We start from the raw sequence: 26,320 nt of genomic DNA on the forward strand, positions 1-26,320 counted from the left end.
CTTTTGAAGTCACAAATGATCATTGCTAGAAACTTGTGAGAACAATGTAATGAATTAAGAATCCATACCCCTAAATTGCAGGAGAACTCCCTTTTATATTTGTATTTCTTTATTGGTCCTGTAAATCGTGTTTAGGTACATATTTTGCAGAAACGATGTAGGACAAGTCAGGTTGGTACAGTATATACAACATCATACACATTGTTATTTTGAAAGGATAAATAATTAAAAATTATTCAATATATGTTGAATATTGATGACAAATTTAATATAATGAAATAAAATGATAGACTTATTAAGAATATTTGAGCAGTTACACTACACTTTTCTGGTACTCTGGTCAAGCAAGTACTCTTTCAGTGTCACTTTAAACTTTTGTAAATTTTGCATCTGTTTCAAATAGGGTGGCATGTGATTGTACAGCATTATGCCAGTATGATACACTCCTCTCTTACAAAAGTTTGTACTTACTGTATTGACATGCAAGTAATGCTTCTGCCTAGTATCATGAGGGTGGTAATCACAGTTGTACTTGAAGATATTTCCATCTTTTCAAATACTTCCTTTTGTGAAATTTAATATTTCATGCATATATAAGCAAGAAAGCGGCAGTATGCTGAGATTTTTAAATATTGGTCTACAGGAGTCTCTGTACTTAGCATGGTTTATTATTCTAACAGTCTTTTTCTGTAGCCTAAATGTTTTGTTTGTACCTATGGAGTTCCCCCAAAAGATAATGCCATACATCAGCAGTGACTGAATACTGCCATGGTACATTGTGATCACAGATGTACGGCTTGTATTTTGTGCGAGGATTCTTACTGCGTACATAAGTGTGTTTAGCTTTTTATTTACATGGTTACAATGTGTCTCCCATTTTAGGTTTTGCTGAATATGTATATCTAAAAATTTTGTGTCGCTCACAGATGAGACAGTTTTTCCATCAATTTTAAAAATTGGTCTTGCAGGATGTAGTTTCTGTGAATAGTGGAAATTGGCTGTCACTGTTTTTTCATTGTTTCTGTTCTGAACCATTGTGTCAAATTTTGTATTATACCTGTAGCTGTTTTTTGTAGGCTTTCTTCATCATGTGATTTGATTTGGATATTTGCGTCATCTGCAAAAAGTACTGTCCATTGTGTCAAATTTTGTATTATACCTGTGGCTGTTTTTTGTAGGCTTTCTTCATCATGTGATTTGATTTGGATATTTGCGTCATCTGCAAAAAGTACTGTTGTCCCTTTAGTTATTTTTTCTGACAAATCATTAACATAGAAAATGAAAAGAATTGGCCAAAGGACTGACCCTTGAGGAACTCCATATGTAATGTTTTGTGCATTACTGTAAAAATTACAAATTTTTTGTGTTTTTATGTCTTTGTATTTTATTTGAGTGATCTGTTGATGGTCATTAAGGTAGGAATGTATCCACTTGTTTGGCAGGCCTTGTATTCCATAATTACCTAGCTTCTGCAACAGAGTATTATCATCAATTACATTGAAGGCTTTTGTAAGGTCAAGAAATATGCCAGACATATGTTGCTTATTATCTACTGCAGATATAATTTCATTTAAAAAGGTATAAATAGCTGACTGTATTGATCTGCCAGTGCTGAATCCGTGTTGTGCATCACTTATTATGTTTTCTTTATTTAGAAAGGCTGTCAGCCTTAGAAGAAATACTTTTCAAGAATTTTACCAAAGCCTGACAATACTGATACAGGTCTATAGTTTGCAGCTTCTTGTTTGTCCCCTTTCTTGTACAGTGGTGTCACTTTTGCCATTTTCAGATTTTTTAGGAATGTACCACTCATGAATGATGAATTGAAAATATCCGTTAATGGGTCTACGATAGAAGTTACACTTGCTTTGATGATAATATCTGGTATTTCATCAGTACCAGCTGAATACTTATTGGGTAACCTTTTTATAATGACAGATAATTCCTCAGGTGTTGTTGGAGACATGAATAGGGTTCTTGTAATAATTTTTGTACCTGCCTCGAGTGTATTGCTGTCTGGTTGTGAGTTGTAATGTTTGGTAATCAGGTGGTGTGCTACATTAGAAAAGTAGCTGTTAAATTTATTAGCCACTACTGTGGGGTTGATTATTTTATTGTTGTTTTCATGAAGCTCTATATTTTTGTGGGCTAATGATGTACCGTATGTACTCGAATCTAAGCCGCACTTTTCTTCCGGTTTTTGTAATCCAAAAAAACCGCCTGCGGCTTAGAATCGAGTGCAAAGCAAGCGGAAGTTCTGAAAAATGTTGGTAGGTGCCGCCACAGCTAACTTCTGCCATCGAATATATGTAGCGCTACACAGGCATGCTTTGTAGGCGCCAAAACCTCTGCGTCAGTATACAAAAAAAAAAAAGGTGGAAGACGAGCTTTTTTCTCCGCCCCGAGTTTCGACCACTGCATTTTCATACATTATTCTACGAAGTAAATACAAATTCCGTATTGTTCATCTTCGAATGTAGCAGAATTTCAATGTAATACGAAAATCCGACTGGCAAGACTGTTTGGGATGTTTGTCAATATGGCCAACTCTACGTTCTGAATTTTTTCCTACCTGTGAGAAGGGATGGTTGCTAATAGGAACCTGATGAAATGTGAATCACATGCAGTATTCTCTTCACTATAAGAATAATACGAATATAAACATTTTGCCATGTATTCTTTCATGTTTGCTGCTATCTCATAAATCCTGTCTGCCTAATAAACTACGAAACTAGAGTGAGACAACAGCAAATGCAGAAGAATATACGTATTGTTTCATGTTAATATTCGTATTATTCTTATGCCTAATAGTGACACAGTCAGAAATGAAGTACGGCAACTGACTAGATTTTTAAATCTAAGGTGACTCTAATTTCTGTGCAGAATTTAATGTACTAAAGAAGCGGTCGCAAAGATTTTCAAACGGAGAAAAATTTTCGAGTAACTCTCGTTCAGAACTATGTTCTATCATACGCAGTCTATTATTTGGTTCTTGTTGATCATTATCAAAGAAAGTAGCAGTGCAAGTAACAACAAATAGCAGTCTCTTGCCGTTGTTTCGGTTATGAGACAATTCCTCTCTTTTTTATTATTGTAAGCGGCGGTAGCGCGCACAAAAGCAAGCCATGCCACGAGCGGTGACAGGCCGTAAACACAAACTATCAGAATGCGACAAACAATGCATGACGAAGTACAGTAATGCATTTTCAGCTTAGAGTGATGTAAACACCTATAACAAAGAAAACGGCACTTATCAGATCAAAGCAAAATAAGCAATCGATTCAAACCAGACAAAGCGCATGAAAAAGGAAGGGTACCCGTATAAATACGGATGGAGCACCTGACGTATAGCAATGGCTACCTGGTAAAGCTTAACTGCTAAGCTTATGACTCGAACCAAACTACTGTAGCTGCATCGTCATTCATTCGACCTAAATTGTGTCTCATATTACAACGGACCAACTTTGTTTCGATTTGGAGGTGCGGCCTAAAACTTTTTTCTCCCCTTGAATTTCGAGTCTCAGATTTCAGGTGCGGCTTAGATCCAAGAATTTTTTTTTCCTTTATTTCGAGTCTCATTTTTCAGGTGCGGCTTAGATTCGAGTGCGGCTTAGATTCGAGTAAATACGGTAGTACCTATTTCTCTTTTTATGATGCCTAAGTTTACTTAGGGGACCCATACTAATGCTTAATAATAAAAAGGAGGATACTGCAACACCCTGACACATTACAATACATGATCACTAACTAATTTTTTTAAAAGGAAATCATGTGCTAAGCTATATACTGCATGACAGTAACGTCTTGTCATCCTCATGAGTTCAATATCTCACTTGTAATGGGGAGATGAGTTAGTTTCTGAGGTAGCTGCAAGGGAGGAAAAAAGACATGGACAGGGCATAATGGCATGCTTATGTGCCTGAAGTCAGTTTTCTGAACAGACTGGGGTTAGTGCAAGGGAAAAAGCAGCATTTTAATTGTTTTGGAGTCACTGGTGGGTGTCCATAGGGTCTACAGTGATGAAAAGCAGAACTCTGTTTTATATTATAAGTTATCTGGTACAAACTGTATGTAAATCAAAGAACATTGTACAACAGTGGCCAGCTGAATGAGCCGGTGACCTCATATTCAGGAGAATGGGGTATACTGTACTCGAATAAGCTGGTTTATGCATGGTTAGAAAGCATGGTAAGTGCAATTGGAAGTGCATAATGGAACTGATATGCATATATAAACAACACTGTACACTAGGCCAGCTGTTCTTTTTTCATTTATGAAAACAATACATGACTGCAGGAGACAGTCTGATGATCTCTGAGAATTACTTAGAACAAATAGTTCTGATTCCATTAATGAAGCAAATACATTACGTCCAATGGCAACAAACAGACCTGACCTCTTTGAGAATATCCATATCAAAACTGGCATCAGTGTCCATGAGAGAGTTGTGGGAACAATGATTACCAAACTAGAAGTGGCAACTAAACCAAGTACAATAACTGATATGTACATTAAACTAGACCAAAAACAGTAGTTCTACATCATTTAGGAAATAGAAACTTCTGCTACAGGTCAGGAGCATGTAAAGAAAAAAATGCCCCAAGTTTAAACAAATAGCTGACCATGCATTGGATAGATATGTAGTCAGCAGAACAGTTCATGATGGCAAGGACCTTCCATGGTATAAAGTCACTGTAAAGAAACAGAGACTACTACATACCATGTGTAGAAGGATGAAACTGGAATTTCCCTATAGATGGTGCTAGCCATCAGTGTAGGGCCCGTGAGGTCATTTCTGCAGCGCCACCTGTTTCCCATAATGACTGACAATAAATGTCAACACACAGTAACCCAAGTTCCATACATCAGTATATGTTTCAAACCCTTAAAAATGTCAGGTTTTGTGCCTACGAACTATGATTTGTTGACAGAATTGGTTTTCTCTTATCATTTGAGGAAAACTGCTGCAGAATTGTGTTAAATTCTTGTTGGAGCTTTCTGCAAACACGCTCTTAGGAAAACACAGTGTTTCAAGTGATGATTTTGATGTGAGAAATGATGAGCATGGTAAACCATCAAAAAAGTTCAAAGACAATGATTAGCAGACCTTATTGGACAAAGATCATACCAAACTCAACAGGAACTCACAGAACAACTGAATGTGAAGCAGAAAGTAGTTTCTCTTTGGATGAAAGCTATGGGAAAGGTGCAGAAAGTGGGAAAATGTGTTCCACATGAATTGAATGAAAGACAAGTACTTGTGAAATGGTGCTTGCCAGATACAAAAGAAAGCCATTTCTCCATTGAATAGTGACAGGTGATGAAAATTGGATATATTTTGAGAGTCCTAAGCTTCATAAGTTATGGGCAAATCAGGCAAACTATCGACATCACTAGAAGACAAAATCGCTTTGGAAAAAGACAATGCTCTGTGTTTGGTGGGATCAGAATAGTGTCATCTATTATGAGCTGCTCAAATCTGGTGAAACCATTTACTCTGATTGCTACCAACAGCAAATGATTGATTTAAATGAAGCATTATGTGAAAAATGACCGGAATATGGAAAATGGCAACACAAAGTCATATTGCTCCATGATAACACCCCAGCACAAACAGCAAAGTGGGTCAGGGAAAGGATCAAGCCACTCAGTTGGGAAACACTAGTGCATGCAGCTTATTCTCCAGACATGTCTGATTATCATCTATTTGTATCACTAGGATACATCACATGCTCTTGCTGAACAATGCTTCAGTTCATATGCAAATGTATAAATGTATGAAAGTGGTTTGCTGACTGCCCATTTTTTTAATTTTGAATAAAATATTGTTCATCAGTTTCAAACAACAGACACATAATTACTGCAACCAAATTCCGGTTTCATACTTCTACACACAGTAAGATGTGTGAAAAAACATAAGGTGATAGATAGAAATGCTGAATGAAACACATTTAGCAGTCAAGAGAAAGATATTTGTAACCTTTAATGACTACCATGGCAGAATATTGTCAAATGATCTTTCACAAAACCCAAAGAAATTCTGTGTGTGTGTGTGTGTAAAGGCTGTCAGGGTGTCCAAGTTAGCATCCTCTCACTCCTGGATGAGACAGGAACTGAGATGGAGGGTAGTAAAATAAAAACAGAAATGTTTACCTCTGTTTTCAAAAGTTCCTTTAATGCTCCACTTTAATTCTTGTAGCACCGGAAAGCTAAGTGGAACAGATATTAGTGTCAGTATTGTTGAAAAAATCTGAAATTGTTAGTCCTTCTTTTAGCTATAACCTACTGTAGATCCCTTCAGCAAAAAGCTATGACCAGTAGTTGTAAGAAAACATAGGTACAACCGTCTACAAGAAGGTATTAGAAACTAGCATCCAATATCCCTGCCATCACTTTGTTGTAAAATCTTAGAACATATTCTGAGGTCAAACATAATGAGATACCTCGAACAGTATGACCTCCTCCATGCCAATGAGCATGGATTCCAATAACATCAACCATGTGAAACACGACACACACACTTCTGACACAATATATTGAAAGCCTTGGATCAAGGCTATCAGGTAGATGCAGTACTTCTCAATTTCTGAAAAGTGTTTGACTCAGTATGACATCTGTGATTATTATAAAAAGTCTGATTGTATGGGGTATCGAGCAAAATCTGTGATGGGACTGAGGATGTTTCAGTAGGGAGGAGGCAGCAAGAGGTTTAGGATGGAGAATCATTGACAGGTGTAAAATTAACTTCAGGTATGTCCCAGGGATGTGTGTTGGGGCCCTTACTGTTCACATTGTATGTTAATGACCTTGCGGATAATATTAATAGTAACCTAAGACTTTTTGCAGGTGATGCAGTTTTTTATCTCTCTCTCTCTCTCTCTCTCTCTCTCTCTCTCTCTCTCTCTCTCTCACACACACACACACACACACACACACACACACACACACACACGTGCAAACACAACTCACACATATGACTGCAGTCTCAGGCAACTGTACCACAATGCAGTGTGTGTGTGTGTGTGTGTGTGTGTGTGTGTGTGTGTCTCTATCTGTGACTTAGCATCTTTGCTATATGGTGAGTAGCAACTTTCCTTCTCATAATACTGTTACATTCCAGGCTGGATTTTCCGTTGTTTGGTTACATGAATACTATCAGATCCTGATAAGACTTCAAAATGGTGCCAAGAATGGCAATCAACTTTATTGTTCAGAAAGGTAAAATAGCGCACTTCACAAAATGATATAAAATCGAGAATCCTATGACAGTAATATCGGTGAGTCACAGTTGGAATTGCACAACTCTGGGGGTAACATTTTGTAGAGATGTGAAATGGAATGTCACTGGGCTCAGGCATGGGTGAAGGAGGTGGTGGACTTCAGTTTATTGGAAGGATACTGAAGAAATGCAATAAGTCAATAAAGGAGATTGCTTACAAATCACTAATGCAACTCATCCTAGAATGTTGCTCAACTATATGACCGACACCAAACAGGCCTAACAGTAGATATGGAACTTATACAAGGAGAGCAGCATGAATTGTCCCATGTTTGTTTGAACTGTGGAAGAGTGTTACAGAGATGTTGAAGAAACTGAACTTACAGACTCTTGAAGGGAGACATGAACAATCCTGAGAAAGCCTACTTAGAAAGTTTCAGGATCCAAATTTAAATGATGACGCTAGGAAAATACATTGAAGAAAAAAGGGAATGTAGAGTAATGAAATTTCATGCATACATTTGGCTACGTAAGATACTTACGTAATTAACCATGCAACTGTTGTTGTTGTTGTTGTCAACACTCCAGGGACTGGTTTGATGCAACACTCCATGCTACTCTATCCTGTGCAAGCTTCTTCATATCCCAGTACTTACTGCAACCTACATCCTTTGAATCTCTTGGTCTCCCTCTACGATTTTTACCCTCCACACTGCCCTCCAATGCTAAATTTGTGATCCCCTGATGCCTCAGAACATGTCCTACCAACCGGTCCCTTCTTCTTGGCAAGTTGTGCCACAAACTCCTCTTCTCCCCAATCCTATTCAATACCTCCTCATTAGTTATGTGATCAACCCATCTAATCTTCAGCATTCTTCTGTAGCACCACATTTCGAAAGCTTCTATTCTCTTCTTGTCCAAACTATTTATCATCCATGTTTCACTTCCATACATGGCTACCCTCCATAAAAAATTCTTTCCGAAACGACTTCCTGACACTTAAATCTATGCTCGATGTTAACAAATTCCTCTACTTCAGAAACGCTTTCCTTGCCATTGCCAGTCTACATTTTATATCCTCTCTACTTCAACCATCGTCAGCCATTTTGCTCCCCAAATAGCAAAATTCCTTTACTACTTTAAGTGTCTTATTTCCTAATCTGATTCCCTCAGCATCACCCGATTTAATCTGACTACATTCCATTATCCTCGTTTTGCTTTTGTTGATGTTCATCTTATATCCTCCTTTCAAGACACTGTCCATTCCGTTCAACTGCTCTTCCAAGTCCTTTGCTGTCTCTGAAAGAATTACAATGTCATCGGTGAACCTCGAAGTTTTTATTTCTTCTCCATGGATTTTAATACCTTCTCTGAATTTTTCTTTTGTTTCCTTTACTGCTTGCTCAACATACAGATTGTATAACATCGGGGAGAGGCTACAACCCTGTCTCACTTCCTTCCCAACCACTGCTTCCCTTTCATGCACCTCGACTCTTATAACTGCCATGTGGTTTCTATACAAATTGTAAATAGCCTTTCGCTCCCTGTATTTTACCCCTGCCACCTTTAGAATTTGAACGAGAGTATTCCAGTCAACATTGTCAAAAGCTTTCTCTAAGTCTACAAATGCTAGAAACATAGGTTTGCGTTTCCTTAATCTTTCTTGTAAGATAAGTCGTAATGTCAGTATTGCCTCACGTGTTCCAACATTTCTACGGAATCCAAACTGATCTTCCCCAAGGTTGGCTTCAACCAGTTTTTCCATTCGTCTGTAAAGAATTCATGTTAGTATTTTGCAGTTGTGACTTATTAAACTGATAGTTCAGTAATTTTCACATCTGTCAACACCTACTTTCTTTGGGATTGGAATTATGACATTCCTCTTGAAGTCTGAGGGTATTTTGCCTGTCTCATACATCTTGCTCACCAGATGGTAGAGTTTTGCTAGGGCTGGCTCTCCCAAGGCTGTCAGTAGTTCTAATGGAATGTTGTCTACTCCTGGGATCTTGTTTCGACTCAGATCTTTCAGTGCTCTGTCAAACTCTTCACGCAGTATCGTATCTCCCATTTCATCTTCATCTACATCCTCTTCCATTTCCATAATATTGTCCTAGAGTACATCGCCCTTGTATAGACCCTCTATATACTCCTTCCACCTTTCTGCTTTCTCTTCTTTGCTTAGAACTGGGTTTCCATTTGAGCTCTTGATATTCATACAAGTGGTTGTCTTCTCTCCAAAGGTCTCTTTAATTTTCCTGTAGGCAGTATCTATCTTGCCCCTAGTGAGATAAGCCTCTACATCCTTACATTTGTCCTCTGGCCATCCCTGCTTAGCCACTTTGCACTTCCTGTTGATCTCATTTTTGAGATGTTTGTATTCCTTTTAGCCTGCTTCATTTTCTGCATTTTTATATTTTCTCCTTTCATCAATTAAATTCAATACTTCTTCTGTTACCCAAGTATTTCTACTAGCCCTCGTCTTTTTACCTACTTGATCCTCTGCTGCCTTCACTACACTACTTCATCCCTCAGAGCTACCCATTCTTCTACTGTATTTCTTTCCCCCATTCCTGTCAATTGTTCCCGTATGCTCTCCCTGAAACTCTGTACAACCCCTGGTTTAGTCAGTTTATCCAGGTCCCATCTCCTTAAATTCCCACCTCTTTGCAGTTTCTTCAGTCTTAATCTACAGTTCATAACTGATAGTTTGTGGTCAGGGTCCACATGTGCCCTGGAAATGTCTTACAATTTAAAACCTCGTTCCTAAATCTCTGTCTTACCAGTATATAATCTATCTGATACCTTCTAGTATCTCCAGGATTCTTCCATGTATACAACCTTCTTTTATGATTCTTGAACCAAGTGTTAGCTATGATTAAGTTATGCTCTGTGCAAAATTCTACCACAGGGCTTCCTCTTTCATTTCTTACCCCCAATCCATATTCACCTACTGTGTTTCCTTCTCGCTCTTTTCATACTCTCGAATTCCAGTCACCCATGACTATTAAATTTCATCTCCATTCACTACCTGAATAAATTCTTTTATCTTATCATACATTTCATCAATTTCTTCATCATCTGCAGAGCTAGTTGGCATATAAACTTGTACTACTGTAGTACAACTGGGTTTCATGTCTATCTTGGCCACAATAATGCATCACTATGCTGTTTGTAGTAGCTTACCCATAATCCTATTATTTTATTCATTATTAAACCTACTATGTATTACCCCTATTTGATTTTGTATTTATAACCCTGTATTCACCTGACCAAAAGTCTTGTTCCTCCTGCCACCGAACTTCACTAATTCCCACTGTATCTAGCTTTAACCTATCCATTTCCCTTTTTAAATTTTCTAACCTACCTGCTCGATTAAGGGATCTGACATTACACGCTCCAATCTGTAGAACACCAGTTTTCTTTCTCCTGATAACGACATCCTCTTGAGTAGTCCCCACCTGGAGATCCGAATGGAGGACTATTTTACCTCCGGAATATTTTACCCAAGGGGACACCATCATCATTTAACCATACAGTAAAGCTGCATGCCCTCGGGAAAAATTACAGCTGTAGTTTCCCCTTGCTTTCAGCTGTTCACAGTACCAGCACAGCAAGGCTGTTTTGGTTAGTGTTACAAGGTCAGATCAGTCAATCATCCAGACTGTTGCCCCTGCAACTACTGAAAAGGCTGCTGCCCCTCTTCAGGAACCACACGTTTGTCTGGCCTCTCAACGGATACCCCTCCACTGTGGTTGCACCTAAGGTACAGCCATCTGTATTGCTGAGGCACACAAGCCTCCCCACCAACGGCAATGTCCATGGTTCATGCAACAACACACGTTAATGCAAGTGAGAGAAATGCCATTACAAATATGAAATTCTGGTAAATTTATATCCAGTTTAACCACCAGAATGTTGAGCAAATGCACTGTGTTGTAAAGGTGCTGGATATCATGCTTGGTCGATCAATAGAGGGTTGTATGTGATACTGGAATTGTCATGTGATGGTGTCCCATACTTGCTCGATTGAAGACTGTTCAAATGACTGAGCAGGCCATGGCAATATGTTGACACACTGTGAAGCACACTGGGTTACAACAGCAGAATGTGGGCATGAGTTATCCATTTGGAAAACACCCCCTGGAAAGCTGTTAATGAATGGCAGCACAGCAGGTTGATCACCAGACTGACATACAAATGTGCAGTTGGGATGTGAGAGTGCTCCTGCTGTCATAAAAAATTGCACAGCAGACCATAACTCCAGCTGTAGGTGCAGTGTGTCTAGACAACAGACCAGTTTTTTGCAAGTGTACACTTGGCCTCCTCCTAACCAACACATGGCCATCATTGGCACCAAGGCAGAACCAGCTTTCATCAGAAAAAACAACACACCTCCACATCGTCCTCCAATAAGCTCTTCTTTGTCACCACTGAATTCGTAAATGGTGGTGGTTTGTAGTCAATGAAATACACTTTTCAGGGCATCTGGCTCAGAGCTGTCCTTAGAGTAACTGATGTTTGTAAGAATCACCTGTGTTGTGGTGGTGTCAACTGCTTCTTGAATTGCTGCTGCAGACAGTACAATTCGCCACAGTCTTATTCCAAACATTATGGTCTTCCCTCTCAGCAGTACCATGTGGCTGTCTTTTTGTGACTGTACCTTCCCACAACCACCACTGCCAGATTCATGTACAGTTTCATACAGCTCTGTTTGCTACCCTATCTCCAATTAACTACTGCAATGTACATCATTCTGAATCTGGTTACTGCATTCATCTCAGGAACAGTATAAGTATTTACAGTAAAGTATAAGTATTTACAGTAAAACCAGAGGTAAGTTTTGATACAGTTACTGCTGGTATAAACAATGAATGCTCCAAACTCACAACAAAGGACTGTGTAGTGCTAATCAGAGGTGCAAACAAAGTAAACAGAAACAATGCCAACTGATTCATCAAGAAACTGATCTTAGTAATACAATACTTACACTTCACCAATATTATTGTAGCCACTATACTACTCCGGTATGACCTGCTTGATTGGTCATGTGTCAACACAGAAATTAGACAAACTAATGATAAACTGATATATTTTTGTGTTAAATTAACAAACATAAAATTATTAGTTATTAGTGGCTATGAAAGGAACAGTTTCTCTAGACATGGTATGCACCTGAATCAGCATGGCAAAAGGGAACTTATTGCAAATATAAACCAGGCCACAGAAGAAATATTTCGTGAAAAAAAACATCGTTATTAAGCTAATGATTGCACTGGGTGCTCCTTCACAGGGAAACTGCCAAAACGGACCAAATGTTACAGGATTTGGCCCGAAAATATCAACAAGCTTCCTGAAGAGGAAATAAAAAACACAAAAGTAAAAAACAAGATCTTAACGGCTCAGAGAGTGAACAAAATAGATGTAAAGTAGGCCCACGGGAAAGATCTGAGTGAAGCAGAGGATGTTAAGGAAAGATGGGCAGAATATGTAAAAGACCTATACAAGAAAGAACTGCATCATGACAGGACTCTTACTGCTGATGTTAATGTTAATTTAGAATTAGAGCCAGATATTTTGGAGAGCAAAATCCAGTGGGCCCTTGAAAATATGGCTGATAACAAAACTAGTGGACATGATGAAATACCAGCAGAATTGTTTAAGGTCGCTGGAAAGGATGCAGTGAAAGTGCTGCACTCAATATGTCAAAAAATATGGATCATGCAGCAGTGGCCAGAAGACTGGAAAAGATCAGTATTCATCCCCATTCCAAAGAAGAAAGTTCTAAAGAATGCTCAGATTACCGAACAATTGCACTTATTTCACATGCTAGCAAATTTATGTTGAAAATCTTACAAAATAGACTTCGCCAATACCTAGATCGAGAGCTGCTAGAAGAAGAAGCTGGATTTAGGAAAGGAAGAGGAATTAGAGATCAAATTGCTAACATTTGGTGGATTATGGAAAAAGCGAGAGAATTCCAGAAAGATGTGTACCTCTGCTTTATTGACTACGCCAAAGCCTTTGACTGCGTTGATCACAACAAATTATGGAATGTACTGAAAAACATGGGTGTACCAGATCACTTCATTCATCTGATACAGAGTTTATACCTTTACCAAGAAGCCACGGTGAGAACTATGTATGGAACAACGAAATGGATAAAGATTCAGAAAGGGGTCCGGCAAGGCTGCATACTGTCACCGTACTTATTCAATCTGTATGCAGAACATGTCATGAGGAATGCGAGGCTAGATGAAGGAGAAACAGGAATTAAAATAGCTGGAATAAATGTAAACAACCTCAGGTACGCAGATGATACGATCCTGTTGGCAAAAGTGAAGAAGAATTGAGAACACTCTTACTGAAGGTGAAAGACGAAAGTGAAGAGGCTGGTCTTATGCTGAATGTGAAGAAAACGAAAATTATGGCAACTACAGCTACCAATTCGTGGGATATAGCAGGAGAAACCATGGAGGTAGTGACCACATTCAGTTATCTCGGTTCCCAGATCTCTGCTGACAGTGACTGCAGCCATGAAATCCAGAGACGCCTGTTGCTCGGTAGACAGGCGATGTCAAACCTTGACAAGGTTATAAGGTCCAGAGATGTAACACTAGCAACAAAGATCCGTATTGTGAGGGCTATGGTCTTTCCAGTTGTGATGTATGGATGTGAGACCTGGACCATTAAAAAGGCTGAACGGCGAAGAATTGACTCCTTCGAATTGTGGTGTTGGAGGAAACTTCTTAGAGTTCCATGGACTGCAAAGAGAACCAACAGATCAATATTGGAGCAAATTTAACCAGATTTCTCCCTGGAAGGTCTAATCTTAAAACAAAAGCTGACCTACTTTGGACACACAATGCGAAGGCATGCCTCGCTGGAAAAAACATTAATGCTGGGGGAGATTGAAGGAACTAGAAGAAGAGGACATCAGAGGATGAGATGGATCGATGGCATCACAGAAGCAATGTGTTCCAACCTGGAAGGTCTACGGGAGAAAGTGCAAGACAGGAAAAAGTGGCGTGATTTGGTTCATGGGGTCATGAAGAGTCAGAACCGACTAAACGAATAGAGAGAGAGAGGCCCACTTACCATCATGCAAGTCAACATTTGCAGCATTAGGAACAAGCTATTAGAGTTGGGACATTTTTGTAAAATAAAATAAAAATGTGATGTACTGTGTGTCTCATAACATTAGCTTACAGAATATCAAATAGATTTGTTCATACCTAATGAGTACATTCTGGCAGGTATAATGTGTAGAAATGAGAGAAAAACTGGAGGGGCCACAATATTTATCAGACAATGTATACAATTCTCTAAAATAGATGTAAGTTCATTCTCCTCAGAAATAAATAGCAAATTTACTTTTATAAGACTGATAGACCAAAATATTGTAATTCTTAGCTTGTATAGGTCTCCAAACAGTGATGTTAACTTATTTTTCGAGAAGTTTGAAGAGCAGATGAGAAAAATGTTAAAACTCAAACCAAATGTAGCAATATGTGCTGTTTTCAACATTGACCTGCTAGATGCAGAGAACTCACCACAAAAACATTCTTAAACCTACTCAGATCACTAAATCTATATTATACCAACAAGAGCCCGACATGTGGAAACGCCCGTTTGGGCAACATTACAGTTAAGTTTTTGAGAAACCTATATAGTGTAAGCATTGCAGATGAATTTTTTGCACATCACAATCCTCTATTCCTAATATACCAGTATACACAGTTAGACAACAATTATAAGACTGCAAATAAGAAGCCAAGCATGACATGTATTAGAGGTCAGAAAGAGGAATATCTTAAGTCATTCACAGACTCCCTCAGAAAAGTAAACTGGGACTTTGTCTATGAATATGACACATATCAATCAACTGTTGAAACTCTATTTAATAATTTCCTTAAGACGTACTGACTTATGGTACTCTCATTCATCAATGAAAAGAAACAATACTAAACCAAATAGAAAAGGTAAAAAGTGTAAATGGTACACTGGATGACCTTGCCAGTATCAGGGAAAAGATGCTTTCACTATACAAATCAAATAATAACAATGGCAAATGTGGGACAGAACAAAATGATACTTATTATAAAGACTGCCTGAAATATAAAAACATTACAAAGACAATCTTGATACTTATTATAAAGACTGCCTGAAATATAAAAACATTACAAAGCCAATCTTAAACTTGCCAAACAAGCTGCCTGTGAAAATTACATAGGAGCCCCAAACAAATGCAAGGCTACCTCTACCCAAACACAGGAACAGATTCTCTACTTGAGCCACAAGAGCTCAATAAACATTTTACAACTACAGTAAATGAATTAAAATAAAAAATTAAGCAGTCAGACATACTAGCAATCGAGGTACTTAATGATCAGCTATCTAAAGAACATGTATTTCACTGGGACCCTGTCACACTCACAGATATAATTAATATTGTTAGAAATTTTCAAACTCGAAAAGCATGGACTACTACTGGCTATCTAACTACACAATAAAAAGGACAATACACTTCATTTGCAATGCACTTGTTTTATTATGAATAAATGCCTAGAAGTTGATTTCCCTGATCATCTCAAAATTTCCAAAGTTATACCTACATACAAAAAGGGGGAAAAACACCTCCCTGAAAACTACAGACAAGTTTGTACCAGATTGCACCAATCTTTTTCCAAAATATCTGAAACAATTTTCCACAAACAACTAAGCAACTACTTTGAAAAGTAGGACCTTCTATGTAATAGACAGCACGGTTTTCCGCAGCCCTTGAAATAGTTAATCAGACATTAATAGCATTTGAAAATAAACCAACAGTCTCACTTGAACTTTGTGATCGAAGCAAGGCATTTGATTATATCCCCTTTGACATCCTACTAGCCAAACTAACGTATTATGGTATAAATAATACAGAGTTAGAAATAATCAACTCTTATCTACATAAGAGGAGACAATTTGTATCAATTCAAAACAGACACTCTTCTACAAATCATGATATACCTCAGGCTTCTGTTCTTGGTTTTTTTCTTCTTCATTGTTGCAATTTATAATTTGCCATCTTATGTTGGGCCTGAGTCATCTGCTATGCAGATGATACAACCTTAATCAGCACAGATCGAGATTTATCAAAGCTACACCAAAAATCACAGGACACTCTCACCTTAACACTGAACTGGTTCTTGGCTAACAAACTTCTATGTAATCCAGAGAAAACTCAACATCTGTAGTAGGGACTGGCTAATGACGTAGAACCAAAATTCATAAAACTGCTTGGAATACACATTGATTCTAAACTTAACTGGCAACCACATATCAACTAGGTATACAAAAAGTTGTCAAGGGTGTCCTATCTCATCTGGAAATTGTCTGATCTAGTGAGTAACAAATATCCCAGAACAGCTTACTTTTGGACTTTTTCAGTCTCATATATCTTATGGGCTGTTACTATGGGGACACTCATGTCATGTCAGTGATGTACTACTGATGCAGAAAAAGGTACTATGAATAGTGTGCAAGGTTGGTCCAAGGGAACACTGCCATCCCTTATTCATCAAAATGGAAATAATGACAGTGATAAATCTTGATATTTATGCATCACTGATATATGCTAAAAACGCTGACAAAAATGGGTAATTCTCACAAAGTGAACTGTTTTAAATTATTTAACAAATTGCCACATAGTGCACTCAATACACCTTTCAATAATTTTAAAAGTAAACTGCAGAAATGGTTAATATACAATCCATACTACAGTCTTAGAGAATTCTTGGATACTTGTAACAAAGAAATTGAGTTTTAAGTCTATGACTACAATACTGTTCAATTGATTAATGTAGCATAAATAATTTGTACTTGTACTTGTAATGTAATGACGAACTAATAGAGTAACTTCTTATGCATCTTGATATCATTATAAAGCCTATTTCACTGCATGTGGTCAACAGCAAATAAAGAATCTGAATCTGAACCACAATTTCATAGTGGTATGTAGACTATGGTAGCTGTAGAAAAGTACACAATACATGATATCCAATTAAATGATTAGTTTATATGGGTGCTTAGCATACAGAATGACATCAATAACAAGTATGTATGTGACTTATCTTTTCTGAACCATCTTGAAATCTGTCATTCTTCTCTTATCACAACTTTCATGAACTGTTTAGAAGGGAACATTATTTTCTACTATTCATTCACAGAAACATTGTGTTCCATGAATCCTATTGTGAAGGAGAACCTACAGGGAAGTAAGATGAGTCAAGTTAAGCATTAACAGGCAGAAGCTACAACTGCTGGCTACTTCTGTTAAGTGAAATAACAGCAAATTTTAATTAATGCTAATCTACTCAAACTATACTTATTTGTTTATTACTTCATGTATTTAAGATCAGATGAAAACAACTACTTTGAAAAAAGCCTCCTATATAGCTATTATTTTGATCTAATGTTCCAAACAAAACATGTATGCAACTTCGGAAAAGCCACTAAATAGTTGCCTGCATGTCAGAACAGTTAGGATTTATCTAATACTAATATTAGAGTTACACAGAATTTATACTGTGAGTCCAAGTATACTGATAAATCAGAGAATAATGGCTAAAGATGTTTTAAGAGACTTTGTAACAGCAGACTGAACTCCATTCTGAATACTATAGGGGGTTGCTTAGTTTATATGAAAAATATTTCTACTTCTAATGTCTGGATTTTGAATTGCTGAGCCATCCTTAAATTCAGTCTTGTTATTAAGCACAAATATCATTAAGAAGTTTATGTACAAGAATGTAAGTATGAGAATCCCAAGGTCCTATGAGAGACTTTGCCAAGATATTTGGCTATGAACTTCGCATAATATGATTTTATTCATAGCTGTTATTTTTGAGCAGCTCACTATATATTTCAGGATAAAATTCAGTCATCGGTTGCAAATATATTTTTATTTCACTTTAACAGTTTTCACAAATTAATTTGTCATCTTCAGAAGCCTAAAAAGTTAGCAATATTGTTAATTTTTAGATCTTTTCTATAAATTTTTGTAAAGTATAAGAAATGGATTACGGAAACTTATTTAGTATGTGTGTAGTAAATGTCAGTATCCTCTTCATAGAAGCATAATGGCATGATATGTCCAAAAATGTACATGTTCTACATGATTATCGTAAGCACAGACTGACAAATTTATAATTTGCAGTAAGTGAATCACATGTATGTGTATGTAGAACAGTTGTGCCAGCAAAAAGGGAAATATAATAAAGCATATAAAAAGTAAAATTAAGGTATATAAGGAAGTCATATATAATACATTTCAAAAAACATGCACAGTTCTAATATATAGAAAGAACTGGTGAAATTACACATTTTATATGGGATGCTATGCAATCAACACGGTGTCTATTTTTTAATGCAAGTAATCTTTCATTCAAAAAACCTTTTGAATTTAGGTGGGAATGTTTACATATTTCAAATCCTTCTAAAAGGTTCATTTGGTAACCTTGTAAACTATATGCAAAACCTCCATGTTAAGCAAGGACGGAGGAGGAAGAGTATGTTTCTCAAATTTGAGATATTCTGAAAAAGTTGACCACAGACTGTCAAAATCATTCAGCAGCTATGAAATCATGGGGTACAAATTATTTAATAATCTTCCTCAATCTGTTCAAGAATTACATGAACAATTATTCAAACAAACAGTTCATGGCTGGCTAGTCCTCCACCCATACTATGATATAAGAGAATTTATCAACTGTAATATAATACTATAATGTTAACAACAAACCTGCTGTTTCTTTCAAACTATTAATTGTAATTTAGTATGTATATGACATTGTCTATCACTGTAATGACCGAATGATGATAAAATTATTATTATTAAATGAATTCTCACTGTCTTTGTTGAGAAAGTGCAGTGAATTACAGTGATAGTGAGCTTAATGAAGTAACCACTCTCACCACACAATCAAGTAAAGCCAATTATTCTGCTTTCCTTTATAAAAATGACTATGTAAATAAAATATTAATTTCTTTTCTGATAATAATATTCATACCATTAGCAAGTGCCCCACTACTGACTTCACTAAAGAATTTAAAGAGGCCTTTGATTCCAGTAACTTTCTCTTTCCTCCAAAAGGCCCTGCCTGAAGTACTAAGCTTGAATCCTAAGAAACCAGCTTTATGTTCACAAGTTAAGATTCACAAAAATAATTTGTCTATTCCTCCAATCATTAATGGAATCAGCAGCCTTGGATATTTCCTGTCCAACAAAGTACTGGTTTTTATCAAGAAATACTACAGATATACAATATCATTCTCTGTTAAATATAGGAAAGAGATTATTAACTCTTTAAACAATGTCACTTTTCCTTCTGGGCATGTACCCACATCTTTTGATACTACAAATCTCTGTGCTATCATTTCTATATATGAAATGATTAATATTATTGAAGACAATTTCAATTAAGTATGAGAAACTGACTTCAAATGAAATTAAATAATTTATAAGATTTTTAAGACTCATACTAATGTACAACTACTTCAGTTTCAGGTGTCAACTATATTAGCAAAATGAAGGTCTTGCTGTGAGGAATTCTCACATTGGATTTCTAGCTGACATGCACATACATGTGATTCAATTATTGTATTACTGATCTATCAATCTGTGTTTACAATAATCACATACAATTTGTACATCTCTGGACTTACCATGACATTATGCTTCTATGAAGAGCATATTGACATCTGCTGAACCAATACTAAGTAAGTTTCTGTTATGCATTTCTTATACATTTTATAAATGTATAGCAAGATCTAAAGATTTAAAATATCCCTAATTTTTTAGGTTTGAGAAGATGAAAAAATAATTTGTTGAAATCAGTAAAGTAAAATAAAAATATATTTGCCACTGATGACTGAATTTTATTCTGAAATTTATATAATATTCTTAATGCCTGTTTCTGCAGAATAAAGACATTTTTTACTTTTAGCTGCCATGCTTCAGAAAAGTATCACCTAGTAAAAAGCTAAGTGAAAGTCTGCAGAATATATGCTAGCAATCTTGCCTGCAGGCCAGCACAGTGAGAGATATTTCTGAGTGCAAAGCAGCCAGAACTGAGATTCTTGGTTTACTTCTCCACATGTTGCCACGTCAGCTTATTATCTTTCTGAATGCCCAGGAACACCACACACAGAGCCAAATCCAGTGTCTGCTCACTGATTTCTACTGCATGTTATTTTTATTTGTCTAGAATATCATAATATGAGTTTTTGTGAGATTAAAGGTTACAGTGTTATGTGTAAAACAGTTGTACACATGTTCCATTATTCTCATGGCCCTGTCTGGTATGATATATTTGACTCTTGTGTCATCAAAAAACATTACAGTTTTTGAGAAGTCTGCAATAATGTACACAACACCACAATTCTGATTTCATTTCTCCACTGACTTATGAGCATCAAAGTTCTATCATTGGGATGATGACAAATTTTTTAACTTTATAAGATTAGTAATCTTATGAAGTTTTGTACTCTCACAAATAAACAAGAATCCAGTGGCAGAGTTCACTGAATAAATTATGAAGTCATTTCACAGCAGAATGTCTGCCAGTCGGAGCTGAAGAAATTATGTAAAAATATTCAGTGAGATTAATTGAAGAGAGAATTTTTTGGGAACTCAACAGATTTATCCGAACATATACTCACCAGCAACATACAAAGTGGCTGGAATTGTTACCCTTCTTTGAAAATATACACAACAATCTATCTCATCCAGCTACCGGATACACGCCCAATGAGTTATTATTTAGTACTGCAGAACTAAATGAATGGATCACACCGCTACAAAAATTGCAGCGCACAGATAAAAGGCAAGAGGATAAAATAAAGGACGCCATCAGCAACATGACGAGCTGTGCTAGTCAACGAAAGACTCAATATGACAAGTCAATAAAACGGACAGTCCCATATCAGATAAATGACTTAGTTTTGATAAGAAACCATCCTAAGTCGTCACTCATAACAAAGAAGAACAAGAAATGGCAAATGCTTTATAAAGAACCTTTTAAAATTGTACAAATACCGCACGGTTGTAGCTACCTCATAGCTGATGTGATGAGCAGGAAGATCAAAGGATTGTATCCCTATAAGGACTTAAAGAAATCTGTGGTACCTGACAATAGGACATGAATGGTTTACCATATTTTTGTGTAATATGCAGGTTTTGCACAGACTTCAATATATATATTTTTGTGTATTTGTAAGAATTTGATGTTTTGTTTGTGCTTAGTATGTAAGATGTTTTGTCTTTATGTCAAGGAATGATCTACACATCAGCCTTCAAGAAGGAGTAAAAATAAATTAAAGGACCATCAGTCCAATGATAGAATTTGTTTAGAAACATAATCAGTAAGTGTAAGATGTTTTTCAGTGGTTATTAGAGTTAGTAACTATAAATTTTATTATGCTGTGTGATAAATGTTTATTTAAAGAATGCACTAAATGTTCTAATCTATCACATGAAAAATGAATAGAAAAGGTGTATGCAACAGACTGTGCACATACCATGTGACATCTGTGATGCTGTGCTTTGACCATAAAAGAGAAAGTATAAGCATCTAGCCACAATATTTGGGGTTAAATGAGAGCTCCACTTTAGAGCCTGTTTTTGACAGTTGCAAACCTTTTATAGGATACGCGATTGTGCCAACAGCTTATGGAGCAAGCACATGCACAGTGGTCCTAATCCCCAAATGAATATACCCTATGACAAATTTATTAATGCTCAAATATAAAAGTATTGCAAGTCAGGCCAGAATCCGTTGCATGTATGATGTAACACTTAATTGTACGCAATAACAGAACAAAAGTGCTTTTGATCTGTAAAATTTCATTGTCACATATTGTGTAAATGAACAGACATCTATGTCACTATGTGATATTAAAAAAAACAGTAATCATGTAATACAATTGTATCAAAGTCATGCTGTAAGCAATACTAACAGGAACTATAATAATGTGTTGGTATTTGCGGAAGAAGTGTGAACTTTGAGAACTGTATTAGTGATCAACTTGGACAGTGAACACTTATGTGCTGTACAACTGAAAAAACGCGACATACAAACATTAACAAAACATATCTGTGTGCAGTGCCCGAAAACGCAAAACTGTGATCAGTGTGTGTTCGAAACTGCACAGACAACATTTTTAGTTTGGACGCAACCGCCTGTGTGCCAACAATTAATATGACATCACAGACCACGTAGTAGGACGTTGCTGCAATGGCAACAATGGTGGAACACCGTCAGACAAAAAAATTGTGAAACATAAATATTCCATATCAAGTGATGACAACAGGGATGTGTAGTGAATACTTCAGCATCATATCTCCTGCATCATTCAGCACCAGTATGTGCAAACGAACACGAAAATACCAAGTAACTGAGCCTGTGCCTCGATGATGCAATCATGTTCACTCCATGTTATGTAAAAAGACTCAAAATGAATCTGTGCCCATGACCTAATACACGGTAAAGTGAACTGAAAATGACCAACGAATGAAAGGAAAGTGACACTCGTGGTCTACAAAGACCAAACATTAAGTAGTGTGTCCCTTGTACCCCAGGGGCCCGTGTAGTGTCCCTTTTGCAATATTCACCATTATAGAGGTGAAACATAAATAAAAATGACTGTATGTGACTCAAAATGAACTGCAAACATCGATTTATCTGCGAAAGGTAATAACACTAACTGTAAAAATATACAATATAGATCAATAGATGCAGAAAAGACATTATTTTTATTGTATGAGATTATAATGTGTAAGTAATTAAAAGAAGAATTATTATCTTCGTAAGAGTATAAAACACAACACAATGCTCATTCTTCTGTCTAGTCTGTTCGTTCTGGTGTTAGCTGGAATAAGGTACGCAAGCTATTGTGTTGCGCTACCATTTGTTTCCATCATAACGTAATTGCAAATATTTAATGATGTAAACTGTGTGCTAGTAAGAATATATTAGTATAATGTGATCTCTGTGTGTTATTTCAAGAACCTATGCCACATTTATCTTATGAAAAGAATATTTAATGAAAATTATTTAGCATGTTTCCAGCTGCTGTGGACTTTGTAACTGTGATCTCTGACTGTTAACAATTAGCCGCCATTCACGGTACATTTAAAAATATTTTTTCACAGCACAATGTCTGATAGCCGGAGCAGAAGAAATTATATAAAAATATTCAGTGAGATTAATTGAAGGAATCCAGTGAAATAATTTTATTAAAACTTGTCTATTTTCTGTGATAGTAATAATTTCAAATCAGTGAACTGGAGCTGAGTAATACTACGCTATTGCATTTACAATAATTTGTAGAGAGCCTGGCGCTTGATAGAACCAGATATAATACGTAATTGGCAACCTACAAAATTCATTATTTTGCTTATTATATCTCTTTTCTATTTTTTTGAAAGCTAAACGTAAAAACTAACTTCATTAAAAATCAGTACCAGATCAAAGGACAAAGGATAAATCAAAGGACAATCAAATTTACTAGGAGAGTATTCCCTCTAAAATAAATAGTTACACATTATTTTGTTAAAGAGATATAATACAGTTACAGTAAATTATGCAAATACCTCAATTAATGACATAATCAATTAATGAAGTATGCCATCTTTTGAGTAAAACTCAGGTTAAAAAAATTATAATGGCAAAGGTCAGAATTCAACAAGCACAGAGACAAAATCTGCAATGGAAAATGTAGCTGCTTGTGGAACTGTATATTAATTATGTCATAAATTAATTAGTTTCACAGAATTTGAAATACGTTATTTAAGGGTGAACTGCCAGTCTTTATAACTGGTGGTGTCACTGCACCCAAATATACATATTAGAAATACACATTAGATCACAATGTTTTTCTTCTTATATAATGAGGTGAAAATTTCAAGAAAGTATAAGTTTCATTTAAATGATTTACCAGTAACATTAAGTGAAACACTAAGATCCATGCCTCAAAAATATTACACTGAATAACGGAAATAACCAGCTAATGATTTAATTGCTGTTTAGGGATATTCAAACATCTCCCACAAGTATATCATGTACAGAGTGTGCAAACTTTGAGAAATAAGCTAAGGTAAAAGGAAATAGAAAATTAGTTATTAAATGGAGCTGAAGTAATAACAGATGGTTTACTTCCAACTTAAAACATCACAAGTCCTCCAGTGTACCAGGTACATCATTCATGTGGACCAAGAACAGGAGTGATCCAAGCACTGAATCTTGCAGTACACCATATTTAATGTTCCTCCTCTCTGAGTTAAATCTTACACCTGTCATTTCATTTGATAATGTCACCCCTGTTTACTGTTGTTAAGATATATCTTCATCCGTGAAAGAACAAGACCTTTAATGCCATAGCACAAAATTTTATCATGTACACAATGAAAGGCCTTGCAAAAGCACAAAATGATAGCAAGGTGATGTTCATTGTTTAGTTTCACCAGAATTGTTTTTGTGAGATCATATGTTGTCTTCCCCCCAATGAACAGCCGTACCGTAGGTGCCACCACAACGGACGGGTATCTGTTGAGAGGACAGACAAATACGTGGTTCCTGAAGAGGGGCAGCAGCCTTTTCAGCAGTTGCAGGGGCAACTGTCTGGATGATTGACTGATCTGGCCTTGTAACACTAACCAAAACGGCCTTGCCGTGCTGGTACTGTGAACGGTTGAAAGCAAGGGGAAACTACAGCTGTAATTTTTCCCGGGGGCATGCAGCTTTACTGTATGGTTAATGATGATGGCGTCCTCTTGGGTAAAATATTCCGGAGGTAAAATAGTCCCCCATAAGGATCTCTGGGCGGGGACTACTCAAGGGGACGTCGTTATCAGGAGAAAGAAAACTGGCATTCTACGGATCGGAGTGTGGAATGTCAGATCCCCTAATCGGGCAGGTGGGTTAGAAAATTTAAAAAGGGAAATGGATAGGTTAAAGTTAGATATAGTGGGAATTAGTGAAGTTCCGTTGCAGGAGGAACAGGACTTTTGGTCATACGAATACAGGGTTATAAATATAAAGTCAAATAGCGGTAATGCAGGAGTAGGTTTAATAATGAATAAAAAAATTGGAATGTGGGTAAGTTACTACAAAAAGCATAGTGAACGCATTATTGTGGCCAAGATAGACACGAAGCCCAACATTCTACAGTAGTACAAGTTTATATGCCAACTAGCTCTGCAGATGATGAGGAAATTGAAGAAGTGTATGATGAAATAAAAGAAATTATTCAGATAGTGAAGAGAGACGAAAATTTAATAGTGATGGGTGTCTGGAATTCGGTGGTAGGAAAACGGAGAGAAGGAAACATAGTGGGTGGGGGTAAGAAATGAAAGAGGAAGCCCTCTGGTAGAATTTTGCACAGAGCATAACTTAGTCATAGCTAACACTTGGTTCAAGAATCATAAAAGAAGGTTCTATACATGGAAGAATCCTGGAGATACTAAAAGGTAGCAGATAGATTATATAATGGTAAGACGGAGATTTAGGAACCAGGTTTTAAACTGTAAGACATTTCCAGGGGCAGATGTGGACTCTGACCACAATCTAATGGTTATGAGCTGTAGATTAAAACTGAAGAAACTGCAAAAAGTTGGGAATTTAAGGAGATGGGACCTGGATAAACTGACTAAACCAGAGGTTGTACAGAGTTTCAGGGAGAGCATAAGGGAACAAATGGCAGGAATGGGGGAAAGAAATACAGTAGAAGAAGAATGGGTAGCTTTGAGGGATGAAGTAGTGAAGGCAGCAGGGGATCAAGTAGGTAAAAAGATGAGGGCTACTGGAAATACTTGGGTAACAGAAGAAGTATTGAATTTAATTGATGAAAGGAGAAAATATAAAAATGCAGTAAATGAAGCAGGCAAAAAGGAAAACAAACGTCTCAAAAATGAGACCGACACAAAGTGCAAAATGGCTAAGCAGGGATGGCTAGAGGACAAATGTAAGGATGTAGAGGCTTATCTCACTAGGGGCGAGATGGATACTGCCTACAGGAAAATTAAAGAGACCTTTGGAGAAAAGAGAACCACTTGTATGAATA

At 36.7% G+C, this 26,320-nt stretch overlaps 1 protein-coding gene across 1 annotated transcript; it reads right to left on the reverse strand.

Annotated features, from left to right (window-relative positions):
• Nucleotides 1-1,001: 1,001 nt before the first annotated feature.
• Nucleotides 1,002-1,966, reverse strand: LOC124788383. Its single transcript, XM_047255649.1, has 2 exons — nt 1,807-1,966; nt 1,002-1,681 (listed from the first exon to the last, which is right to left on the reverse strand). Exons 1-2 carry the CDS (start codon nt 1,964-1,966, stop codon nt 1,002-1,004), a joined length of 840 nt encoding a protein of 279 aa, XP_047111605.1.
• Between the last annotated feature and the right edge of the window lie 24,354 nt (nt 1,967-26,320).

This window comes from Schistocerca piceifrons, chromosome 3, assembly GCF_021461385.2.
Source record: "Schistocerca piceifrons isolate TAMUIC-IGC-003096 chromosome 3, iqSchPice1.1, whole genome shotgun sequence".
In the NCBI taxonomy this organism is placed as follows: Eukaryota; Metazoa; Arthropoda; class Insecta; order Orthoptera; family Acrididae; genus Schistocerca; species Schistocerca piceifrons.

Coding starts and splice junctions, on each gene's coding strand:
- LOC124788383 (XM_047255649.1), bottom strand. CDS start 1,966: ATGTCTCCAACAACACCTGAGGAATTATCTGTCATTATAAAAAGGTTA. Junction 1,682..1,806: donor CAATTCATCATTCATGAGTG/GTACATTCCTAA, acceptor ATTCTTGAAAAG/TATTTCTTCTAAGGCTGACA.